The sequence below is a fragment of the Eucyclogobius newberryi genome, unplaced genomic scaffold, assembly GCF_026437365.1.
Source record: "Eucyclogobius newberryi isolate DKJ021-1_F unplaced genomic scaffold, fEucNew1.0.hap1 SCAF_23, whole genome shotgun sequence".
NCBI classification, from domain to species: domain Eukaryota; kingdom Metazoa; phylum Chordata; class Actinopteri; order Gobiiformes; family Gobiidae; genus Eucyclogobius; species Eucyclogobius newberryi.
Window position 1 is genome coordinate 1,468,169 of NW_027315868.1, and position 19,732 is coordinate 1,487,900.

General features: G+C 48.2%; 1 protein-coding gene across 1 annotated transcript in view; it reads left to right on the top strand.

The window, feature by feature from the left end:
• Positions 1–19,732, top strand: part of pcsk1 (proprotein convertase subtilisin/kexin type 1) — a 57,548-nt gene that overhangs the window by 8,153 nt on the left and 29,663 nt on the right. Inside the window, exons 2-3 of the mRNA XM_072459517.1 lie at positions 14,059–14,163; positions 17,068–17,181. Of these exons, the coding sequence (XP_072315618.1) occupies positions 14,059–14,163; positions 17,068–17,181 (219 nt within the window). The remainder of the gene's footprint in view (positions 1–14,058; positions 14,164–17,067; positions 17,182–19,732) is intronic.

Consider the following 19,732-nt stretch of genomic DNA (forward strand, 5'->3'; position numbering starts at 1 on the left):
AGTCCTGGTTCAGTCCTGTTGTAGTCCTGGTGTAGTCCTGGTTTAGTCCTGGTTTAGTCCTGGTGTAGTTCTGGTGTACTCCTGGTTTAGTCCTGGTGTAATCCTGGTGTAGTCCTGGTGTAGTCCTGGTTTAGTCCTGGTGTAGTCCTGGTTTAGTCCCGGTGTAGTCCCGGTTTAGTCCCGGTTGAGTCCCGGTGTAGTCCTGGTTTAGTCCTGGTTGAGTCCTGGTGTAGTCCTGGTTTAGTCCTGGTGTAGTCCTGGTGTAGTCCTGGTTCAGTCCTGGTGTAGTCCTGGTGTAGTCCTGGTTTAGTCCTGGTTTAGTCCTGGTGTAGTCCTGGTGTAGTCCTGGTTTAGTCCTGGTTTAGTCCTGGTGTAGTCCTGGTGTAGTCCTGGTGTAGTCCTGGTGTAGTCCTGGTTTAGTCCTGGTGTAGTTCTGGTTTAGTCCTGGTGTAGTCCTGGTGTAGTCCTGGTTTAGTCCTGGTGTAGTCCTTTTGTAGTCCTGGTTTAGTCCTGGTGTAGTCCTGGTGTAGTCCTGGTTCAGTCCTGGTGTAGTCCTGGTGTAGTCCTGGTTTAGTCCTGGTGTAGCCTTGGTGTAGTCCTGGTTTAGTCCTGGTTTAGTCCTGGTTTAGTCCTGGTTGAGTCCTGGTGTAGTCCTGGTTTAGTCCTGTTTGATTCTTGGTTGAGTCCTGGTTTAGTCCTGGTGTAGTCCTGGTTTAGTCCTGGTTTAGTCCTGGTGTAGTCCTGGTTTAGTCCTGGTGTAGTCCTGGTGTAGTCCTGGTTCAGTCCTGGTGTAGTCCTGGTGTAGTCCTGGTTTAGTCCTGGTTTAGTCCTGGTTTAGTCCTGGTTTAGTCCTGGTGTAGTCCTGGTTTAGTCCTGGTTGAGTCCTGGTTGAGTTCTGGTTTAGTCCTGGTGTAGTCCTGGTTTAGTCCTGATGTAGTCTTGGTGTAGTCCTGGTTTAGTCCTGGTTTAGTCCTGGTGTAGTCCTGGTGTAGTCCCGGTGCAGTCCCGGTTTAGTCCCGGTTGAGTCCTGGTGTAGTCCTGGTTTAGTCCTGGTTGAGTCCTGGTTTTGTCCTGGTGTAGTCCTGGTGTAGTCCTGGTTCAGTCATGTTGTAGTCCTGGTGTAGTTCTGGTTTAGTCCTGGTTTAGTCCTGGTGTAGTTCTGGTGTAGTCCTGGTTTAGTCCTGTTGTAGTCCTGGTGTAGTCCTGGTGTAGTCCTGGTGTAGTCCTGGTGTAGTTCTGGTGTAGTCCTGGTTTAGTCCTGGTGTAGTCCTGGTGTAGTCCCGGTGTAGTCCCGGTTTAGTCCCGGTGGAGTCCCGGTGTAGTCCTGGTTTAGTCCTGGTTGAGTCCTGGTGTAGTCCTGGTTTAGTCCTGGTTTAGTCCTGGTGTAGTCCTGGTGTAGTCCTGGTTCAGTCCTGGTGTAGTCCTGGTGTAGTCCTGGTGTAGTCCTGGTTTAGTCCTGGTTTATTCCTGGTTTAGGCGTGGTGTAGTTCTGGTTTAGTCCTGGTTGAGTCCTGGTTGAGTGCTTGTTTGGACCTGGTTTAGTCCTGGTTTAGTCCTGGTTTAGTCCTGGTTGAGTCCCGGTTGAGTCCTGGTGTAGTCCTGGTTTAGTCCTGGTTGAGTCCTGGTTTTGTCCTGGTGTAGTCCTGGTGTAGTCCTGGTTTAGTCCTGGTTTAGTCCTGGTGTAGTCCTGGTGTAGTCCTGGTTTAGTCCTGGTTTAGTCCTGGTGTAGTCCTGGTTTAGTCCTGGTGTAGTCCTGGTGTAGTCCTGGTGTAGTCCTGGTTTAGTCCTGGTGTAGTCCTGGTGTAGTTCTGGTGTAGTCCTGGTTTAGTCCTGGTTTAGTCCTGGTGTAGTCCTGGTGTAGTCCCGGTGTAGTCCCGGTTTAGTCCCGGTGGAGTCCCGGTGTAGTCCTGGTTTAGTCCTGGTTGAGTCCTGGTGTAGTCCTGGTTTAGTCCTGGTTTAGTCCTGGTGTAGTCCTGGTTTAGTCCTGGTTTAGTCCTGGTGTAGTCCTGGTTTAGTCCTGGTTTAGTCCTAGTGTAGTCCTGGTTTAGTCCTGGTGTAGTCCTGGTGTAGTCCTGGTGTAGTCCTGGTTTAGTCCTGGTGTTGTCCTGGTTTAGTCCTGGTGTAGTCCTGGTTCAGTCCTGGTGTAGTCCTGGTGTAGTCCTGGTTTAGTCCTGGTGTAGTCTTGGTGTAGTCCTGCTTTAGTCCTGGTTTAGTCCTGGTTTAGTCCTGGTTTAGTCCTGGTGTAGTCCAGGTTTAGTCCTGATGTAGTCCTGATGTAGTCCTGGTGTAGTCCTGGTTTAGTCCTGGTTTAGTCCTGGTGTAGTCCTGGTTTAGTCCTGGTGTAGTCCTGGTTTAGTCCTGGTTCAGTCCTGGTGTAATCCTGGTGTAGTCCTGGTTTAGTCCTGGTGTAGTCTTGGTGTAGTCCTGGTTTAGTCCTGGTTTAGTCCTGGTTTAGTGCTGGTTTAGTCCTGGTTGAGTCCTGGTGTAGTCCTGGTTTAGTCCTGGTTGAGTCCTGGTTGAGTCCTGGTTTAGTCCTGATGTAGTCCTGGTGTAGTCCTGGTTAAGTCCTGGTTTAGTCCTGGTGTAGTCCTGGTGTAGTCCAGGTGTAGTCCCGGTTTAGTCCCGGTTGAGTCCTGGTGTAGTCCTGGTTTAGTCCTGGTTCAGTCCTGGTGTAGTCCTGGTGTAGTCCTGGTTTAGTCCTGGTTTAGTCCTGGTGTAGTTCTGGTGTACTCCTGGTTTAGTCCTGGTGTAATCCTGGTGTAGTCCTGGTTTAGTCCTGGTGTAGTCCTGGTTTAGTCCCGGTGTAGTCCCGGTTTAGTCCCGGTTGAGTCCCGGTGTAGTCCTGGTTTAGTCCTGGTTGAGTCCTGGTGTAGTCCTGGTTTAGTCCTGGTGTAGTCCTGGTGTAGTCCTGGTTCAGTCCTGGTTCAGTCCTGTTGTAGTCCTGGTGTAGTCCTGGTTTAGTCCTGGTGTAGTCCTGGTTTAGTCCCGGTGTAGTCCCGGTTTAGTCCCGGTTGAGTCCCGGTGTAGTCCTGGTTTAGTCCTGGTTGAGTCCTGGTGTAGTCCTGGTTTAGTCCTGGTGTAGTCCTGGTGTAGTCCTGGTTTAGTCCTGGTTCAGTCCTGTTGTAGTCCTGGTGTAGTCCTGGTTTAGTCCTGGTTTAGTCCTGGTGTAGTTCTGGTGTACTCCTGGTTTAGTCCTGGTGTAATCCTGGTGTAGTCCTGGTGTAGTCCTGGTTTAGTCCTGGTGTAGTCCTGGTTTAGTCCCGGTGTAGTCCCGGTTTAGTCCCGGTTGAGTCCCGGTGTAGTCCTGGTTTAGTCCTGGTTGAGTCCTGGTGTAGTCCTGGTTTAGTCCTGGTGTAGTCCTGGTGTAGTCCTGGTTCAGTCCTGGTGTAGTCCTGGTGTAGTCCTGGTTTAGTCCTGGTTTAGTCCTGGTGTAGTCCTGGTGTAGTCCTGGTTTAGTCCTGGTTTAGTCCTGGTGTAGTCCTGGTGTAGTCCTGGTGTAGTCCTGGTGTAGTCCTGGTGTAGTCCTGGTTTAGTCCTGGTGTAGTTCTGGTTTAGTCCTGGTGTAGTCCTGGTGTAGTCCTGGTTTAGTCCTGGTGTAGTCCTTTTGTAGTCCTGGTTTAGTCCTGGTGTAGTCCTGGTGTAGTCCTGGTGTAGTCCTGGTTCAGTCCTGGTGTAGTCCTGGTGTAGTCCTGGTTTAGTCCTGGTGTAGCCTTGGTGTAGTCCTGGTTTAGTCCTGGTTTAGTCCTGGTTTAGTCCTGGTTGAGTCCTGGTGTAGTCCTGGTTTAGTCCTGTTTGATTCCTGGTTGAGTCCTGGTTTAGTCCTGGTGTAGTCCTGGTTTAGTCCTGGTTTAGTCCTGGTGTATTCCTGGTTTAGTCCTGGTGTAGTCCTGGTGTAGTCCTGGTTAAGTCCTGGTGTAGTCCTGGTGTAGTCCTGGTTTAGTCCTGGTTTAGTCCTGGTTTAGTCCTGGTTTAGTCCTGGTGTAGTCCTGGTTTAGTCCTGGTTGAGTCCTGGTTGAGTTCTGGTTTAGTCCTGGTGTAGTCCTGGTTTAGTCCTGATGTAGTCTTGGTGTAGTCCTGGTTTAGTCCTGGTTTAGTCCTGGTGTAGTCCTGGTGTAGTCCCGGTGCAGTCCCGGTTTAGTCCCGGTTGAGTCCTGGTGTAGTCCTGGTTTAGTCCTGGTTGAGTCCTGGTTTTGTCCTGGTGTAGTCCTGGTGTAGTCCTGGTTCAGTCATGTTGTAGTCCTGGTGTAGTTCTGGTTTAGTCCTGGTTTAGTCCTGGTGTAGTTCTGGTGTAGTCCTGGTTTAGTCCTGGTGTAGTCCTGGTGTAGTCCTGGTGTAGTCCTGGTGTAGTTCTGGTGTAGTCCTGGTTTAGTCCTGGTGTAGTCCTGGTGTAGTCCCGGTGTAGTCCCGGTTTAGTCCCGGTGGAGTCCCGGTGTAGTCCTGGTTTAGTCCTGGTTGAGTCCTGGTGTAGTCCTGGTTTAGTCCTGGTTTAGTCCTGGTGTAGTCCTGGTGTAGTCCTGGTTCAGTCCTGGTGTAGTCCTGGTGTAGTCCTGGTGTAGTCCTGGTTTAGTCCTGGTTTATTCCTGGTTTAGGCGTGGTGTAGTTCTGGTTTAGTCCTGGTTGAGTCCTGGTTGAGTGCTTGTTTGGACCTGGTTTAGTCCTGGTTTAGTCCTGGTTTAGTCCTGGTTGAGTCCCGGTTGAGTCCTGGTGTAGTCCTGGTTTAGTCCTGGTTGAGTCCTGGTTTAGTCCTGGTGTAGTCCTGGTGTAGTCCTGGTTTAGTCCTGGTTTAGTCCTGGTGTAGTCCTGGTTTAGTCCTGGTGTAGTCCTGGTGTAGTCCTGGTGTAGTCCTGGTTTAGTCCTGGTGTAGTCCTGGTGTAGTTCTGGTGTAGTCCTGGTTTAGTCCTGGTTTAGTCCTGGTGTAGTCCTGGTGTAGTCCCGGTGTAGTCCCGGTTTAGTCCCGGTGGAGTCCCGGTGTAGTCCTGGTTTAGTCCTGGTTGAGTCCTGGTGTAGTCCTGGTTTAGTCCTGGTTTAGTCCTGGTGTAGTCCTGGTTTAGTCCTGGTTTAGTCCTGGTGTAGTCCTGGTTTAGTCCTGGTTTAGTCCTGGTGTAGTCCTGGTTTAGTCCTGGTGTTGTCCTGGTTTAGTCCTGGTGTAGTCCAGGTTCAGTCCTGGTGTAGTCCTGGTGTAGTCCTGGTTTAGTCCTGGTGTAGTCTTGGTGTAGTCCTGCTTTAGTCCTGGTTTAGTCCTGGTTTAGTCCTGGTTTAGTCCTGGTGTAGTCCAGGTTTAGTCCTGATGTAGTCCTGATGTAGTCCTGGTGTAGTCCTGGTTTAGTCCTGGTTTAGTCCTGGTGTAGTCCTGGTTTAGTCCTGGTGTAGTCCTGGTTTAGTCCTGGTTCAGTCCTGGTGTAATCCTGGTGTAGTCCTGGTTTAGTCCTGGTGTAGTCTTGGTGTAGTCCTGGTTTAGTCCTGGTTTAGTCCTGGTTTAGTGCTGGTTTAGTCCTGGTTGAGTCCTGGTGTAGTCCTGGTTTAGTCCTGGTTGAGTCCTGGTTGAGTCCTGGTTTAGTCCTGATGTAGTCCTGGTGTAGTCCTGGTTAAGTCCTGGTTTAGTCCTGGTGTAGTCCTGGTGTAGTCCAGGTGTAGTCCCGGTTTAGTCCCGGTTGAGTCCTGGTGTAGTCCTGGTTTAGTCCTGGTTCAGTCCTGTTGTAGTCCTGGTGTAGTCCTGGTTTAGTCCTGGTTTAGTCCTGGTGTAGTCCTGGTTTAGTCCTGGTTTAGTCCTGGTGTAGTCCTGGTTTAGTCCTGGTGTAGTCCTGGTTTAGTCCTGGTTCAGTCCTGGTGTAATCCTGGTGTAGTCCTGGTTTAGTCCTGGTGTAGTCTTGGTGTAGTCCTGGTTTAGTCCTGGTTTAGTCCTGGTTTAGTGCTGGTTTAGTCCTGGTTGAGTCCTGGTGTAGTCCTGGTTTAGTCCTGGTTGAGTCCTGGTTGAGTCCTGGTTTAGTCCTGATGTAGTCCTGGTGTAGTCCTGGTTAAGTCCTGGTTTAGTCCTGGTGTAGTCCTGGTGTAGTCCAGGTGTAGTCCCGGTTTAGTCCCGGTTGAGTCCTGGTGTAGTCCTGGTTTAGTCCTGGTTCAGTCCTGTTGTAGTCCTGGTGTAGTCCTGGTTTAGTCCTGGTTTAGTCCTGGTGTAGTTCTGGTGTACTCCTGGTTTAGTCCTGGTGTAATCCTGGTGTATTCCTGGTGTAGTCCTGGTTTAGTCCTGGTGTAGTCCTGGTTTAGTCCCGGTGTAGTCCCGGTTTAGTCCCGGTTGAGTCCCGGTGTAGTCCTGGTTTAGTCCTGGTTGAGTCCTGGTGTAGTCCTGGTTTAGTCCTGGTGTAGTCCTGGTGTAGTCCTGGTTCAGTCCTGGTGTAGTCCTGGTGTAGTCCTGGTTTAGTCCTGGTTTAGTCCTGGTGTAGTCCTGGTTTAGTCCTGGTTTAGTCCTGGTGTAGTCCTGGTGTAGTCCTGGTGTAGTCCTGGTGTAGTCCTGGTTTAGTCCTGGTGTAGTTCTGGTTTAGGCCTGGTGTAGTCCTGGTGTAGTCCTGGTTTAGTCCTGGTGTAGTCCTTTTGTAGTCCTGGTTTAGTCCTGGTGTAGTCCTGGTGTAGTCCTGGTGTAGTCCTGGTTCAGTCCTGGTGTAGTCCTGGTGTAGTCCTGGTTTAGTCCTGGTGTAGCCTTGGTGTAGTCCTGGTTTAGTCCTGGTTTAGTCCTGGTTTAGTCCTGGTTTAGTCCTGGTTTAGTCCTGGTTTAGTCCTGGTTGAGTCCTGGTGTAGTCCTGGTTTAGTCCTGTTTGATTCCTGGTTGAGTCCTGGTTTAGTCCTGGTGTAGTCCTGGTTTAGTCCAGATGTAGTCCTGGTGTAGTCCTGGTTTAGTCCTGGTTTAGTCCTGGTGTAGTCCTGGTGTAGTCCCGGTGCAGTCCCGGTTTAGTCCCGGTTGAGTCCTGGTGTAGTCCTGGTTTAGTCCTGGTTGAGTCCTGGTTTTGTCCTGGTGTAGTCCTGGTGTAGTCCTGGTTCAGTCATGTTGTAGTCCTGGTGTAGTTCTGGTTTAGTCCTGGTTTAGTCCTGGTGTAGTTCTGGTGTAGTCCTGGTTTAGTCCTGGTGTAGTCCTGGTGTAGTCCTGGTGTAGTCCTGGTGTAGTCCTGGTGTAGTTCTGGTGTAGTCCTGGTTTAGTCCTGGTGTAGTCCTGGTGTAGTCCCGGTGTAGTCCCGGTTTAGTCCCGGTGGAGTCCCGGTGTAGTCCTGGTTTAGTCCTGGTTGAGTCCTGGTGTAGTCCTGGTTTAGTCCTGGTTTAGTCCTGGTGTAGTCCTGGTGTAGTCCTGGTTCAGTCCTGGTGTAGTCCTGGTGTAGTCCTGGTTTAGTCCTGGTGTAGTCCTGGTGTAGTCCTGGTTTAGTCCTGGTTTAGTCCTGGTGTAGTCCTGGTTTAGTCCTGGTGTAATCCTGGTGTATTCCTGGTGTAGTCCTGGTGTAGTTCTGGTGTACTCCTGGTTTAGTCCTGGTGTAATCCTGGTGTATTCCTGGTGTAGTCCTGGTTTAGTCCTGGTGTAGTCCTGGTTTAGTCCCGGTGTAGTCCCGGTTTAGTCCCGGTTGAGTCCCGGTGTAGTCCTGGTTTAGTCCTGGTTTAGTCCTGGTTGAGTCCTGGTTGAGTTCTGGTTTAGTCCTGGTGTAGTCCTGGTTTAGTCCTGATGTAGTCTTGGTGTAGTCCTGGTTTAGTCCTGGTTTAGTCCTGGTGTAGTCCTGGTGTAGTCCCGGTGCAGTCCCGGTTTAGTCCCGGTTGAGTCCTGGTGTAGTCCTGGTTTAGTCCTGGTTGAGTCCTGGTTTTGTCCTGGTGTAGTCCTGGTGTAGTCCTGGTTCAGTCATGTTGTAGTCCTGGTGTAGTTCTGGTTTAGTCCTGGTTTAGTCCTGGTGTAGTTCTGGTGTAGTCCTGGTTTAGTCCTGGTGTAGTCCTGGTGTAGTCCTGGTGTAGTCCTGGTGTAGTTCTGGTGTAGTCCTGGTTTAGTCCTGGTGTAGTCCTGGTGTAGTCCCGGTGTAGTCCCGGTTTAGTCCCGGTGGAGTCCCGGTGTAGTCCTGGTTTAGTCCTGGTTGAGTCCTGGTGTAGTCCTGGTTTAGTCCTGGTTTAGTCCTGGTGTAGTCCTGGTGTAGTCCTGGTTCAGTCCTGGTGTAGTCCTGGTGTAGTCCTGGTGTAGTCCTGGTTTAGTCCTGGTTTATTCCTGGTTTAGGCGTGGTGTAGTTCTGGTTTAGTCCTGGTTGAGTCCTGGTTGAGTGCTTGTTTGGACCTGGTTTAGTCCTGGTTTAGTCCTGGTTTAGTCCTGGTTGAGTCCCGGTTGAGTCCTGGTGTAGTCCTGGTTTAGTCCTGGTTGAGTCCTGGTTTTGTCCTGGTGTAGTCCTGGTGTAGTCCTGGTTTAGTCCTGGTTTAGTCCTGGTGTAGTCCTGGTGTAGTCCTGGTTTAGTCCTGGTTTAGTCCTGGTGTAGTCCTGGTTTAGTCCTGGTGTAGTCCTGGTGTAGTCCTGGTGTAGTCCTGGTTTAGTCCTGGTGTAGTCCTGGTGTAGTTCTGGTGTAGTCCTGGTTTAGTCCTGGTTTAGTCCTGGTGTAGTCCTGGTGTAGTCCCGGTGTAGTCCCGGTTTAGTCCCGGTGGAGTCCCGGTGTAGTCCTGGTTTAGTCCTGGTTGAGTCCTGGTGTAGTCCTGGTTTAGTCCTGGTTTAGTCCTGGTGTAGTCCTGGTTTAGTCCTGGTTTAGTCCTGGTGTAGTCCTGGTTTAGTCCTGGTTTAGTCCTGGTGTAGTCCTGGTTTAGTCCTGGTGTAGTCCTGGTGTAGTCCTGGTGTAGTCCTGGTTTAGTCCTGGTGTTGTCCTGGTTTAGTCCTGGTGTAGTCCTGGTTCAGTCCTGGTGTAGTCCTGGTGTAGTCCTGGTTTAGTCCTGGTGTAGTCTTGGTGTAGTCCTGCTTTAGTCCTGGTTTAGTCCTGGTTTAGTCCTGGTTTAGTCCTGGTGTAGTCCAGGTTTAGTCCTGATGTAGTCCTGATGTAGTCCTGGTGTAGTCCTGGTTTAGTCCTGGTTTAGTCCTGGTGTAGTCCTGGTTTAGTCCTGGTGTAGTCCTGGTTTAGTCCTGGTTCAGTCCTGGTGTAATCCTGGTGTAGTCCTGGTTTAGTCCTGGTGTAGTCTTGGTGTAGTCCTGGTTTAGTCCTGGTTTAGTCCTGGTTTAGTGCTGGTTTAGTCCTGGTTGAGTCCTGGTGTAGTCCTGGTTTAGTCCTGGTTGAGTCCTGGTTGAGTCCTGGTTTAGTCCTGATGTAGTCCTGGTGTAGTCCTGGTTAAGTCCTGGTTTAGTCCTGGTGTAGTCCTGGTGTAGTCCAGGTGTAGTCCCGGTTTAGTCCCGGTTGAGTCCTGGTGTAGTCCTGGTTTAGTCCTGGTTCAGTCCTGTTGTAGTCCTGGTGTAGTCCTGGTTTAGTCCTGGTTTAGTCCTGGTGTAGTTCTGGTGTACTCCTGGTTTAGTCCTGGTGTAATCCTGGTGTATTCCTGGTGTAGTCCTGGTTTAGTCCTGGTGTAGTCCTGGTTTAGTCCCGGTGTAGTCCCGGTTTAGTCCCGGTTGAGTCCCGGTGTAGTCCTGGTTTAGTCCTGGTTGAGTCCTGGTGTAGTCCTGGTTTAGTCCTGGTGTAGTCCTGGTGTAGTCCTGGTTCAGTCCTGGTGTAGTCCTGGTGTAGTCCTGGTTTAGTCCTGGTTTAGTCCTGGTGTAGTCCTGGTGTAGTCCTGGTTTAGTCCTGGTTTAGTCCTGGTGTAGTCCTGGTGTAGTCCTGGTGTAGTCCTGGTGTAGTCCTGGTTTAGTCCTGGTGTAGTTCTGGTTTAGGCCTGGTGTAGTCCTGGTGTAGTCCTGGTTTAGTCCTGGTGTAGTCCTTTTGTAGTCCTGGTTTAGTCCTGGTGTAGTCCTGGTGTAGTCCTGGTGTAGTCCTGGTTCAGTCCTGGTGTAGTCCTGGTGTAGTCCTGGTTTAGTCCTGGTGTAGCCTTGGTGTAGTCCTGGTTTAGTCCTGGTTTAGTCCTGGTTTAGTCCTGGTTTAGTCCTGGTTTAGTCCTGGTTGAGTCCTGGTGTAGTCCTGGTTTAGTCCTGTTTGATTCCTGGTTGAGTCCTGGTTTAGTCCTGGTGTAGTCCTGGTTTAGTCCAGATGTAGTCCTGGTGTAGTCCTGGTTTAGTCCTGGTTTAGTCCTGGTGTAGTCCTGGTGTAGTCCCGGTGCAGTCCCGGTTTAGTCCCGGTTGAGTCCTGGTGTAGTCCTGGTTTAGTCCTGGTTGAGTCCTGGTTTTGTCCTGGTGTAGTCCTGGTGTAGTCCCGGTTCAGTCATGTTGTAGTCCTGGTGTAGTTCTGGTTTAGTCCTGGTTTAGTCCTGGTGTAGTTCTGGTGTAGTCCTGGTTTAGTCCTGGTGTAGTCCTGGTGTAGTCCTGGTGTAGTCCTGGTGTAGTCCTGGTGTAGTTCTGGTGTAGTCCTGGTTTAGTCCTGGTGTAGTCCTGGTGTAGTCCCGGTGTAGTCCCGGTTTAGTCCCGGTGGAGTCCCGGTGTAGTCCTGGTTTAGTCCTGGTTGAGTCCTGGTGTAGTCCTGGTTTAGTCCTGGTTTAGTCCTGGTGTAGTCCTGGTGTAGTCCTGGTTCAGTCCTGGTGTAGTCCTGGTGTAGTCCTGGTGTAGTCCTGGTTTAGTCCTGGTTTATTCCTGGTTTAGGCGTGGTGTAGTTCTGGTTTAGTCCTGGTTGAGTCCTGGTTGAGTGCTTGTTTGGACCTGGTTTAGTCCTGGTTTAGTCCTGGTTTAGTCCTGGTTGAGTCCCGGTTGAGTCCTGGTGTAGTCCTGGTTTAGTCCTGGTTGAGTCCTGGTTTTGTCCTGGTGTAGTCCTGGTGTAGTCCTGGTTTAGTCCTGGTTTAGTCCTGGTGTAGTCCTGGTGTAGTCCTGGTTTAGTCCTGGTTTAGTCCTGGTGTAGTCCTGGTTTAGTCCTGGTGTAGTCCTGGTGTAGTCCTGGTGTAGTCCTGGTTTAGTCCTGGTGTAGTCCTGGTGTAGTTCTGGTTTAGTCCTGGTTTAGTCCTGGTGTAGTCCTGGTGTAGTCCCGGTGTAGTCCCGGTTTAGTCCCGGTGGAGTCCCGGTGTAGTCCTGGTTTAGTCCTGGTTGAGTCCTGGTGTAGTCCTGGTTTAGTCCTGGTTTAGTCCTGGTGTAGTCCTGGTTTAGTCCTGGTTTAGTCCTGGTGTAGTCCTGGTTTAGTCCTGGTTTAGTCCTAGTGTAGTCCTGGTTTAGTCCTGGTGTAGTCCTGGTGTAGTCCTGGTGTAGTCCTGGTTTAGTCCTGGTGTTGTCCTGGTTTAGTCCTGGTGTAGTCCTGGTTCAGTCCTGGTGTAGTCCTGGTGTAGTCCTGGTTTAGTCCTGGTGTAGTCTTGGTGTAGTCCTGCTTTAGTCCTGGTTTAGTCCTGGTTTAGTCCTGGTTTAGTCCTGGTGTAGTCCAGGTTTAGTCCTGATGTAGTCCTGATGTAGTCCTGGTGTAGTCCTGGTTTAGTCCTGGTTTAGTCCTGGTGTAGTCCTGGTTTAGTCCTGGTGTAGTCCTGGTTTAGTCCTGGTTCAGTCCTGGTGTAATCCTGGTGTAGTCCTGGTTTAGTCCTGGTGTAGTCTTGGTGTAGTCCTGGTTTAGTCCTGGTTTAGTCCTGGTTTAGTGCTGGTTTAGTCCTGGTTGAGTCCTGGTGTAGTCCTGGTTTAGTCCTGGTGTAGTCCTGGTGTAGTCCTGGTGTAGTTCTGGTGTAGTCCTGGTTTAGTCCTGGTGTAGTCCTGGTGTAGTCCCGGTGTAGTCCCGGTTTAGTCCCGGTAGAGTCCCGGTGTAGTCCTGGTTTAGTCCTGGTTGAGTCCTGGTGTAGTCCTGGTTTAGTCCTGGTTTAGTCCTGGTGTAGTCCTGGTGTAGTCCTGGTTCAGTCCTGGTGTAGTCCTTGTGTAGTCCTGGTGTAGTCCTGGTTTAGTCCTGGTTTATTCCTGGTTTAGGCGTGGTGTAGTTCTGGTTTAGTCCTGGTTGAGTCCTGGTTGAGTGCTTGTTTGGACCTGGTTTAGTCCTGGTTTAGTCCTGGTTTAGTCCTGGTTGAGTCCCGGTTGAGTCCTGGTGTAGTCCTGGTTTAGTCCTGGTTGAGTCCTGGTTTTGTCCTGGTGTAGTCCTGGTGTAGTCCTGGTTTAGTCCTGGTTTAGTCCTGGTGTAGTCCTGGTGTAGTCCTGGTTTAGTCCTGGTTTAGTCCTGGTGTAGTCCTGGTTTAGTCCTGGTGTAGTCCTGGTGTAGTCCTGGTGTAGTCCTGGTTTAGTCCTGGTGTAGTCCTGGTGTAGTCCCGGTGTAGTCCCGGTTTAGTCCCGGTGGAGTCCCGGTGTAGTCATGATTTAGTCCTGGTTGAGTCCTGGTGTAGTCCTGGTTTAGTCCTGGTTTAGTCCTGGTGTAGTCCTGGTGTAGTCCTGGTTCAGTCCTGGTGTAGTCCTGGTGTAGTCCTGGTGTAGTCCTGGTTTAGTCCTGGTTTATTCCTGGTTTAGTCCTGGTGTAGTTCTGGTTTAGTCCTGGTTGAGTCCTGGTTGAGTGCTTGTTTAGACCTGGTTTAGTCCTGGTTTAGTCCTGGTTTAGTCCTGGTTTAGTCCTGGTTGAGTCTGAGTCTCTGAGTCTCTAACATGTGAAGCTCTAACATGTGAAGCTCTAACATGTGAAGCTCTAACATATGAAGCTCTAACATGTTAAGCTCTAACATGTTAAGCTCTAACATGTGAAGCTCTAACATGTGAAGCTCTAACATGTTAAGCTCTAACATGTGAAGATTTAACATGTAAAGCTCTAACATGTTAAGCTCTAACATGTTAAGCTCTAACATGTGAAGCTCTAACATGTATAGCTCTAACATGTGAAGCTCTAACATGTAAAGCTCTAACATGTGAAGCTCTAACATGTGAAGCTCTAACATGTGAAGCTCTAACATGTGAAGCTCTAACATGTGAAGCTCTAACATGTATAGCTCTAACATGTGAAGCTCTAACATGTAAAGCTCTAACATGTATAGCTCTAACATGTGAAGCTCTAACATGTAAAGCTCTAACATGTTAAGCTCTAACATGTTAAGCTCTAACATGTGAAGCTCTAACATGTATAGCTCTAACATGTGAAGCTGTAACATGTAAAGCTCTAACATGTGAAGCTCTAACATGTGAAGCTCTAACATGTGAAGCTCTAACATGTGAAGCTCTAACATGTGAAGCTCTAACATGTGAAGCTCTAACATGTATAGCTCTAACATGTGAAGCTCTAACATGTGAAGCTCTAACATGTATAGCTCTAACATGTGAAGCTCTAACATGTAAAGCTCTAACATGTGAAGCTCTAACATGTGAAGCTCTAACATGTGAAGCTCTAACATGTGAAGCTCTAACATGTGAAGCTCTAACATGTATAGCTCTAACATGTGAAGCTCTAACATGTAAAGCTCTAACATGTATAGCTCTAACATGTGAAGCTCTAACATGTAAAGCTCTAACATGTTAAGCTCTAACATGTTAAGCTCTAACATGTGAAGCTCTAACATGTATAGCTCTAACATGTGAAGCTGTAACATGTAAAGCTCTAACATGTGAAGCTCTAACATGTGAAGCTCTAACATATGAAGCTCTAACATGTGAAGCTCTAACATGTGAAGCTCTAACATGTGAAGCTCTAACATGTTAAGCTCTAACATGTGAAGCTCTAACATGTGAAGCTCTAACATGTATAGCTCTAACATGTGAAGCTCTAACATGTGAAGCTCTAACATGTATAGCTCTAACATGTGAAGCTCTAACATGTAAAGCTCTAACATGTTAAGCTCTAACATGTGAAGCTCTAACATGTGAAGCTCTAACATGTGAAGCTCTAACATGTGAAGCTCTAACATGTGAAGCTCTAACATGTATAGCTCTAACATGTGAAGCTCTAACATGTAAAGCTCTAACATGTTAAGCTCTAACATGTGAAGCTCTAACATGTGAAGCTCTAACATGTGAAGCTCTAACATGTGAAGCTCTAACATGTGAAGCTCTCATCTTGTGCTCAGATTGGGGCCCTGGATGATCACTACTTGTTCAAACACAGACGACATCCGAGAAGAATGAAACGCAGTGCGGTTCATCTGAGCAAGAGACTGTCCGAGGACGACAGGGTGAGTACTACTACTGCAAATACTACTACTACTGCAAATACTACTACTACTGCAAATACTACTACTACTGCAAATACTACTACTACTACTGCAAATACTACTACTACTGCAAATACTACTACTACTGCAAATACTACTACTACTACTACTGCAAGTACTACTACTGCAAATACTACTACTACTACTGCAAATACTACTACTACTACTGCAAATACTACTACTACTGCAAATACTACTACTACTGCAAATACTACTACTACTCCCCTCGATGTGCGAAGGAAAGGTTCCGTAGGTCTTTCCTTCCTGCTGCTGTCAGACTTTATAACAAAAACTGTTAGTACTGAACACTCGCAATACTGACCTAACCTAATACTGATGTGCAATTCTGTCATATGTGCAATTGCTGTGAAATTCATGTGCAATTCATGTGCAATTCATGTGAAATTCATGTGCAATTCATGTGCTGTCGTGACACATATTCATGTGCAATTACTGTCGTGATCACATGCAATGGTATTTATGTATTTATTTATTTATTTGTCTATGGGAGTTTTTTTTTATTTATAGGAGATCTTCTACTGAAAGTGTTTTTCAGACTTCCTATAAGTGATCTGTTCTTCTGGATCTACCTCTGGATCTACCTGCGTTGCACCAATGAAATTTCCCCATGTGGGACAATAAAGGAATATCTTATCTTATCTTACTACTGCAAATACTACTACTACTGCAAATACTACTACTACTACTGCAAATACTACTACTACTACTGCAAATACTACTACTACTGCAAATACTACTACTACTGCAAATACTACTACTACTGCAAATACTACTACTACTACTGCAAATACTACTACTACTGCAAATACTACTACTACTGCAAATACTACTACTACTACTGCAAATACTACTACTACTACTGCAAATACTACTACTACTACTGCAAATACTACTACTACTGCAAATTCTACTACTACTACTGCAAATATTACTACTACTACTGCAAATACTACTACTACTGCAAAAACTACTACTACTGCAAATACTACTACTACTGCAAATACTACTACTACTACTGCAAATACTACTACTACTGCAAATTCTACTACTACTGCAAATACTACTACTACTGCAAATACTACTGCCACTGCTACTGCAAATACTACTACTACTGCAAATATTACTACTGCTACTGCAAATACTACTACTACTACTGCTACTGCAAATACTACTGCTACTGCTATTGCTACTGCAAATACTACTGCTACTGCAAATACTACTGCTACTGCAAATACTACTGCTACTGCTACTGCAAACACGACTGCTATTGCAAAAACTACTGCTACTGCAAATACTACTGCTACTGCAAACACTACTGCTATTGCAATAACTACTGCTACTGCAAATACTACTGCTACTGCAAACACTACTGCTATTGCAAAAACTACTACTACTGCAAATACTCCTACTACTGCTTTTGCAAATACTACTGCTACTGCTACTACTACTGCAAATACTCCTGCTACTGCTACTGCAAATACTACTGCTACTGCTACTACTACTTCAAATACTCCTGCTACTGCTACTGCAAATACTACTGCTACTGCAAATACTACTGCTATTGCAAAAACTACTGCTACTGCAAATACTACTGCTACTTCAAATACTACTGCCACTGCAAATACTACTGCTACTTCAAATACTACTGCTACTGCAAACACTACTGCTATTGCAAAAACTACTGCTACTGCAAATACTACTGCTACTGCAAATACTACAACTATTGCAAAAACTACTGCTACTGCAAATACTACTGCTACTGCAAATACTACTGCTACTGCAAACACTACTGCTATTGCAAATACTACTGCTACTGCAAATACTACTGCTACTGCAAATACTACTGCTACTGCAAAAACTACTGCTACTGCAAATACTACTGCTACTGCAAACACTAGTGCTATTGCAAAAACTACTGCTACTGCAAATACTACTGCTACTGTGCTACTGCAAACACTACTGCTATTGCAAAAACTACTGCTACTGCAAATACTACTGCTACTGCAAATACTACTGCTACTGCAAACACTACTGCTATTGCAAAAACTACTGCTACTGCAAATACTACTGCTACTGCAAACACTACTGCTATTGCAAAAACTATTGCTACTGCAAATACTACTGCTACTGCAAATACTCCTGCTACTGCTACTGCAAATACTACTGCTACTGCAAAAACTACTGCTACTGCAAATACTACTGCTACTGCAAATACTACTGCTATTGCCTCTCAGGTGTTGTGGGTGGAGTCTAAACCCCCTTCTCTCTTCTCAGGTGTTGTGGGCGGAGTTTAACCCCTCCTTCTCTCTTCTCAGGTGTTGTGGGCGGAGTCTAACCCCTCCTTCTCTCTTCTCAGGTGTTTTGGGCGGAGTCTAACCCCTCCTTCTCTCTTCTCAGGTGTTTTGGGCGGAGTCTAACCCCTCCTTCTCTCTTCTCAGGTGTTGTGGGCGGAGTCTAACCCCTCCTTCTCTCTTCTCAGGTGTTGTGGGCGGAGTCTAACCCCCCCTTCTCTCTTCTCAGGTGTTGTGGGCGGAGTTTAACCCCTCCTTCTCTCTTCTCAGGTGTTGTGGGCGGAGTCTAACCCCTCCTTCTCTCTTCTCAGGTGTTGTGGGCGGAGTCTAACCCCCCCTTCTCTCTTCTCAGGTGTTGTGGGCGGAGTGTAACCCCCCCTTCTCTCTTCTCAGGTGTTGTGGGCGGAGTCTAACCCCTCCTCTCTTCTCAGGTGTTGTGGGCGGAGTCTAACCCCCCTTCTCTCTTCTCAGGTGTTGTGGGCGGAGTCTAACCCCTCCTTCTCTCTTCTCAGGTGTTGTGGGCGGAGTCTAACCCCTCCTTCTCTCTTCTCAGGTGTTGTGGGCGGAGCAACAATACGAAAAGACCAGGTCCAAACGAGCCGCGCTCAGAGCTGAGTCTGTGGACAAACTGTTCACTGACCCCATGTGGAACCAGCAGTGGTACCTGGTAAGTCCTTTACTCTGTGTCACGTGTTTGTCTCACGTGTTTGTGTCACGTGTTTGTCTCACGTGTTTGTGTCAGATCAGAATCAGAAGAATCTCCCTCGCTCTTCAGCAAAGAGAGAGAGAGAGAGAGAGAGAGAGAGAGAGAGAGAGGAAGAAAGAGAGGGAGGAAGAAAGAAAGAGAGGGAGGAAGAAAGAAAGAGAGGGAGGAAGAAAGAAAGAGAGGGAGGAAGAAAGAGAGAGAGAGGAAGAAAGAAAGAGAGGGAGGAAGAAAGAAAGAGAGGGAGGAAGAAAGAAAGAGAGGGAGGAAGAAAGAGAGAGAGAGGAAGAAAGAGAGGGAGGAAGAAAGAGAGAGGGAGGAAGAAAGAGAGAGAGAGGAAGAAAGAAAGAGAGGGAGGAAGAAAGAGAGGGAGGAAGAAAGAGAGAGGGAGGAAGAAAGAGAGAGAGAGAGGAAGAAAGAAAGAGAGGGAGGAAGAAAGAGAGGGAGAAAGAAAGAGAGGGAGGAAGAAAGAGAGGGAGGAAGAAAGAGAGAGAGAGGAAGAAAGAAAGAGAGGGAGGAAGAAAGAAAGAGAGGGGGAGAAAGAGAGAGAGAGGAAGAAAGAGAGAGAGGGGGAGAAAGAGAGAGAGAGGAAGAAAGAGAGGGAGGAAGAAAGAAAGAGAGGGAGAGGAAGAAAGAAAGAGAGGGGGAGAAAGAGAGAGAGAGGAAGAAAGAGAGGGAGGAGGAGAAAGAGAGAGAGAGGAAGAAAGAAAGAGAGGGGGAGAAAGAAAGGGAGAGAGGATGTGTGGATGGATAAACACATCTGACCTCATGGTTTCTGACCAGATGGATGTTTTCACCTGTGTCTGTGACTCAGCTCTGACGTGGTGGAAACTCAAAGTGTGACTCACGTCCTTCACTTAATAATGACACGCTGCATTAGCATTAGCATTAGCATTAGCATTAGCATTAGCATAATTGATTGTAAGTTAGTGTTGAGAGAGGGTGGTTCTGTTTCTAAATTCTAAAATGAAATCCTGTAAAAACAGGTGATAAAGCCCAGACTGCAGTGTTTACGGTCAGATGTTTACTTGTGTCTAATAATCATAATCATAATCATAATCATCATAATCATAATCATAATCATAATCATAATCATCATAATCATAATCATAATGAGTCTGAATGATGAACATGAATATTAAAATCACTGTTCTGTGTTTGTGTCACTGACATGGACCATTCTGTTTACCTCTCAAACATGACTGTAAAACTACTGTTTTTTAGCATTAGCATTAACACTAGCTCTCTGTGCTAATGCTAATGCTAACAAACTAAACTAACATAAACTAAACTAAACACACAGATACATGAGATACGTCTGAAACACACTGAGCTTCAGGTTGATGTTGAGCACAGAAGTTTGAATCCTGTTTCCATCTGCAGTGAGTCATCTCCTCACCCCTCCCCTTTAACGCTCTCACCCCTCCCCTTTAATGCTCTCATCCCTCCCCTTTAACCCTCTCATCCCTCCCCTTTAACGCTCTCACCCCTCCCCTCTAACGCTCTCACCCCTCCCCTCTAACGCTCTCACCCCTCCCCTTTAACGCTCTCACCCCCCCTTTAACGCTCTCACCCCCCCTTTAACTCTCTCACCCCTCCCCTTTAACGCTCTCATCCCTCCCCTTTGACGCTCTCACCCCTCCCCTTTAACGCTCTCACCCCTCCCCTTTAACGCTCTCACCCCTCCCCTCTAACGCTCTCACCCCTCCCCTTTAACGCTCTCACCCCTCCCCTTTAACGCTCTCACCCCTCCCCTTTAACGCTCTCACCCCTCCCCTTTAACGCTCTCACCCCTCCCCTTTAACGCTCTCACCCCCCCTTTAACTCTCTCACCCCTCCCCTTTAACGCTCTCATCCCTCCCCTTTGACGCTCTCACCCCTCCCCTTTAACGCTCTCACCCCTCCCCTTTAACGCTCTCATCCCTCCCCTTTAACGCTCTCACCCCTCCCCTTTAACGCTCTCATCCCTCCCCTTTAACGCTCTCACCCCTCCCCTTTAACGCTCTCATCCCTCCCCTTTAACGCTCTCACCCCTCCCCTTTAACGCTCTCACCCCTCCCCTTTAACCCTCGCACCGCTCCCCTTTAACGCTCTCATCCCTCCCCTTTAACGCTCTCACCCCTCCCCTTTAACGCTCTCACCCCTCCCCTTTAACGCTCTCACCCCTCCCCTTTAACCCTCTCACCGCTCCCCTTTAACGCTCTCACCCCTCCTCTTTAACGCTCTCATCCCTCCCCTTTAACCCTCTCACCCCTCCCCTTTAACACTCTCACCCCTCCCCTTTAACGCTCTCATCCCTCCCCTTTAACCTCATCTATCGTCTGCAGCTGTGTTTGTTTGTTCATATTAATTTTCCACTAAATGAAGCTGCAATTATCCTCTCCCCCCGTCTCTCTCCTCTCTCTCTCTCTCTTTCTCTCTCTCCCCCTCTTCTCTCTCTCTCTCTCACTCCTCCTCTCTCTCTCTCTCTCCCTCCTCCTCTCTCTCTTTCCTCCTCTTCTCTCTCTCTCTCCAT